This window comes from Adiantum capillus-veneris, chromosome 26, assembly GCF_014529385.1.
Source record: "Adiantum capillus-veneris isolate H3 chromosome 26, ASM1452938v2, whole genome shotgun sequence".
In the NCBI taxonomy this organism is placed as follows: domain Eukaryota; kingdom Viridiplantae; phylum Streptophyta; class Polypodiopsida; order Polypodiales; family Pteridaceae; genus Adiantum; species Adiantum capillus-veneris.
Window position 1 is genome coordinate 91,113,141 of NC_140956.1, and position 5,197 is coordinate 91,118,337.

Consider the following 5,197-nt stretch of genomic DNA (forward strand, 5'->3'; position numbering starts at 1 on the left):
AAATGAGCAAGACAAGGGAACGAGCGATAATAAAGGAAGCAGAAATGTATCAAGTGATTGGCAATCAATTGTATAAACGAAACAAAGACAATCAGTTAAGGCTATGTGCATCGGAAAGAGAATACCTGCCAATCCTACAGGAAGCACATGCAGGGCAGAGGCTGGTGGCCATTTCTCAACAGAACGCACTGCGCAATTGATTATGTTTGCAGGGATATGGTGGCCGACACTCCTTCAAGACGCGGCGATGTATGTCAAGCGATGTGACGACTGCCAACGTGCAAAAGTTCCTATGCGAAAGGACCATATGCCTCTTAGACCTATGCTAGGGACTAGAGCATTTGCCAAATGAGGAATTGATTTCGTGGGTCCGATCACACCGGCCTATAGGAGTCACGCTGAATACATCATTGTGGTTACAGATTACTTAACGAAATGGGTCGAAGCAAAAGCCACAACTAAAAATGATGCACGCACCACCGCTCAGTTTCTATATGAAGAAATTTTCACCAGATATGGGCTACCCATAGAAATAGTCAGTGATCGAGGAACACACTTTGTCAATGAAGTAATTGAATACTTGCTTGACGAGTTCCTTGTCATACATAAGAAGTCAGCTCCATATCACCCGCAAGCCAATGGCTTAGCGGAGAGCACAAACAAAGTCTTATGCACAGTGCTCACAAAAATAGTGAATAACAATAGGACTGATTGGGACCAGAAATTGCACACTGCAATTTGGGCATATAGAGTGGCCTATAAGACTGTCCTAAATACAACACCATACAGTATGGTGTATGGTCTTAATGCAATATTGCCAATGGAATTCCTAATTCCTACTTTAAGAGTGGCACAAGCACTTGAATGGACAGGTCATGAGCTCATAAAACGCCTAGATGACCTAGAGAATGAAACAAGAATGAAAGCTGTCATAGGCATCCACGCGCAAAAGCGTAGAATGAAGGAGTTCCATGACAAGCACCTGATAACGAAAGAATTTCAGAAAGGTGATTATGTCTTGTGTACAAACTCAAACAAAAAACCAAGAAATTGAAGAAGCGAGGCATGGGACCCTATTTGATTACAGATATATCATCTAGCAGGGCCATCAAACTTGCCACATTAGAGGGAGAGGAGATGCCTAATTGGATTAGTGGATGCACGTTAAAGAAATATCATCTCCCGCTAACTCCATAAATGCTTGAGAGGGTGCATGCAGCTGGTTGTCGAAAAGCTACAGCCAAATTTATCAAAGAAGAAGCTCAAGAAGAAGCACGGCTTTGACAACTCAAACGAAAGCAGCAGCAACATGGATTCAACAAGCAAAAGTGGACTCGGATGTATCAGATTACTCCTTTTGATCTGGATGATGAAGATGTTGATCCTTGCATTCCGATTGAAGTGACCCTGGATAAAGATTCAACCTATGTCTTAGTGGATTCAGGAGCTCATTACAACTACGTCACATACAGTTTCTTTAATCAGCTGACAGATGTTCAATTAGTGCCGGAATTTCGCTGCTGTGAAGCCTTCAATAATGCAATTATCATAACCAAAGGCTGGGCGGAGATACCCTTGTATATCAATGGCCTGCTGTGCACTCCTCAATTTCATGTGTGCGATGTTCAAGATGATTATTCCCCCATCATATTTGGTACAACCTGGCAAAGGAGATACAACGCTTATTTGCACTGGTCAGGTAACCAAATGTACTTTCAAGCAGAGGGAAAGGTCAGCAAAGTGTTGTTTGCAAGCGAGGAGGAGGTCCCTCATCAGCAACTACGAGAAAACAATCAGAAATTCCTTCCTCCACCACCTGCACTTGTTTCAGCAATTGTACAACCGTCACAGCCAAAGGAAACTGCTGATGCTGCATGTCAGGTCAGCATTGAAGAACCAGTGTCACAACCTGCACTTCCTCACACAAAAAAAGGCCTCAACATAAATCCGGAATTCCACAGTTACCTCTCCCAACATACAAGCAAGTTTGGCGGCCAAAACAATCAAATCCACAATCTCCACCGCCAAAGCCTAGCCAACAACTTGTCTGGAAAGCGAAGCCACCACTAGTGCCCAACACATCGACAACATCCAACAAATATAGGTGGACTCCAATCAAACCTGCTAATGTCATTACTCCTATACAGAAAACCAAGCATGTCTGGCGGCCCAAGCAACCCAAGCCAACAGTTGCTCAACCCCCGCTGCCAAAAGGCAACCACACGGCAATCACAGCTACTCAACAATCCAAACAGTACACCCGAGCCCACCCACCGCCCAGGCAAATCAAACCCAAAAGTCCTATTCACTACAAACAAGTTTGGGTTCCTAAACAGCCCACCAAAACTGCCGTTTCGTATAAATGGCAACCCAAATGAAAGATTCCAAACCCGAAACCGGCTACATCCAGGTTGCAATGGCAACCTAAAAAACATCAACAAGTACTCAACACGTCAACATTGGTCAAACCACCACCAGTTCTGACCATGTCCGAGAAACTTAGTCTCTTGAAAGCATTCTACCACTTGGAAACCTCGCCAGCACATGCCCTTAAGCAATCTGCTTAAGACCCTCATCTTGCACAGCATTAATTTTTCCATGCACTGACCGAGTATGCATGCATAGGGCTAATTACACGGCCTTGCATAGGCACCAATGTTTTACCCTTGCACAACACCACTAGTATGACACAATGTCGTCCGGGAGGACTCCCGATAGGCGAGGGGGAGGCATTCCAAATGCGGACCCAAAATGATGATAGGGCAGTGTATTCAAATGTTTTCCGACTTATTTTGTGTTTTATTGCAAATTTTCTTGACCAAGTTTGCATTTTCTGCCCTGAATAGTGGTAAAAAAGGGAAAACTGCCACATATATACCCCTAGGTGTGTGTAAATATGTACAAAATTTAGTTTTTAGCTATCTTAAATTAATACGAGATATCGGGACATCCTATGATTTTTCGGATAATTTTTGGAGTGATTTGCTATTTCTTTGCTATTTTTCTCTTTTTATTTTCTAATAAATAGTAATAAGCCGCCAAAAATAAAACAGAGATACATGAAATGTTTCCTAATATTAGGAAACCCACAGGAATTTTCAGAATGGATTTCCAATGTCAACAGGTCAGGTTGCGAAAAATGACGGAAACCATATTTTTAATGCGGAAAGGCTCAAAGTGCAAAAGTGATGGAATTTGGCCATACGGTGTCCAAATCGCAAAATTTTCGATCCATAGGTCATCTAACATGTGAGTTGGGACTAACCATGGGGGTGGTTGCACTTGCACATCCTAAGCTCCAGGTATGTATACCCCAAGCCCTCATTTCTAAGCTCATTTGCTACTTGTCCTTGTGAAAGAGAGCTTGAGAGAGCATATTGCCACCTGCTTCCACATTGCAGTCATGGCTACCATGAGAGGTAAGTACAAATACTTTTCAAGTCATTTAATGCTTGTTTGACTCATTTACAAGCACGTAACAAGCACACACAAGGCTGGGAAGGCACAATCCCGTAGAAAACACAGCAGACTCTAGAGACCACCAAAGGCTATAGGACTTCACAGAGACCTCAGAGATAGGTCTAATAACAATGCCACATAGGCATATGCTAACCCAGAAGGCCGAGACCAACACAGAGTCAGCAGATGGCTTTGGGAGTCTGGGAAGACACCACACCCAATGTGGATGTCAAAAATGACAAGTGACCACACCAAAAGGGTGTATAGGGCCTAGCTACAATGTCCCAACACAAAACTCCAATTGCATGTCACTCCTGTGATCCCCCAGACAGTAAGCGCTCTTACTGTCTCTAAGGGATTTTTGGCCAATTTCTCAACTTTGAGCACATATGCACCTCAAAATACATCAATATACATGCATTTGACCCACAAAATCACAAAAGCCCCATCCTTAGACCAAAATCCAAGCTCATCAGTCTGCCAACATCAATCCTGGTGAAGAAACCATGATACCCAATTCCAAGTTGAGAGCCAAGCTCCACAATTGCTTCTTAGAGCCTCTATGAGCCATCCATAAAGCTGCATTCTCAAAAAGTTCAAAAAATGCTCAAGAGACAGTAAGCGCTCTTACTGTCTCCCATGTCCAGACTACTACCAAAGTTTCCAGATAGCTCCTATACATCACCATGATTACATTGGCTAATCCTCCTACCAAGTAAAAATGCAAAAAACCATCACTTAGACATTTCAGTCACCAGCTAGCCAACTCTGGACCTACTGTTGCCAAGGAGCATCACACTATCAAAGTCATCACATCAAAAATCATCAAATGATGCCTTCCAGCTAACCCTGGCATTACAGATCAAAAAAACCAGCTCCATATCACTCTGGAGACAGTAAGCACTCTTACTGTCTCAATGCCCAGAAGTTCACTTGCACCCCATCAAAAGTTGTATCTAGCCTCATTGCACAACGTTTGTGAAACCACAAGCACTATGCATCAAAATTTCACTAAGTTACCTATTTATACAGCTCACCTACCATCTAGGGTTTGCCATATATCATGGTATATTGCTCCATATTACACCAAAATTGGGGAGTACACTCCACATGCATTGTATTACATGCCTATGCACTCATTGTCGCCTCAAAGTGCCAAAAACACCTACTGGAGATAGTAAACACGCTCACTGTCTGGTGTTGCTAAATTGTCAGTTTTAGTGTTTTGGGCTTGCAAGCATGCTTTATACATATATTTTGAGTGTTACTTGCATTTAATGATCATCAAAGATTCAGTTGATGCTCCTATCCAGCACTCTGACTAGACACTGACAACTTTGAAGTTGGTGGTCTGCTTACAGGGAAAATGCAAGAAGAAAAGAAGCCAGGCCACTAGAGACAGAAGGGACTGTACAGCAAGAGATGCCTCCAGAGAAACCAATATCTGCACCTGCTACAGAGCCAGAGCCTACTATAGCTGAAGCAACAGACAAAGATCTTACATTGAATGAATTGGCAGAGCTGAAGTTAAGAGAGTGCATGGAGACCCTCCATGAGAGGTATCATTGGAAGAGCCTACGTTGGGAGCAGCGTATACTACACTCTGCAAATGTCGCTCACCTGACTCCCCAGCAGATAAATGAAGCTTGGTATGTGCGCATGCTTCCCTTTCTACTAATGAAGTTTGAATCTCTTGATTTCAAGCATAGTATATTAGCTGAGCTTAAAAAGACGGCAG

General features: G+C 43.0%; 1 protein-coding gene across 1 annotated transcript; it reads left to right on the plus strand.

Annotated features, from left to right (window-relative positions):
- The first annotated feature begins 1,338 nt into the window (after nucleotides 1–1,338).
- Nucleotides 1,339–2,070, plus strand: LOC147423810 (uncharacterized). The gene has a single exon (XM_086500926.1). The coding sequence runs from the start codon at nucleotides 1,339–1,341 to the stop codon at nucleotides 2,068–2,070; it is 732 nt and encodes a 243-aa protein (XP_086357052.1).
- Nucleotides 2,071–5,197: the final 3,127 nt, after the last annotated feature.

Coding starts and splice junctions, on each gene's coding strand:
- LOC147423810 (XM_086500926.1), top strand. CDS start 1,339: ATGTATCAGATTACTCCTTTTGATCTGGATGATGAAGATGTTGATCCT.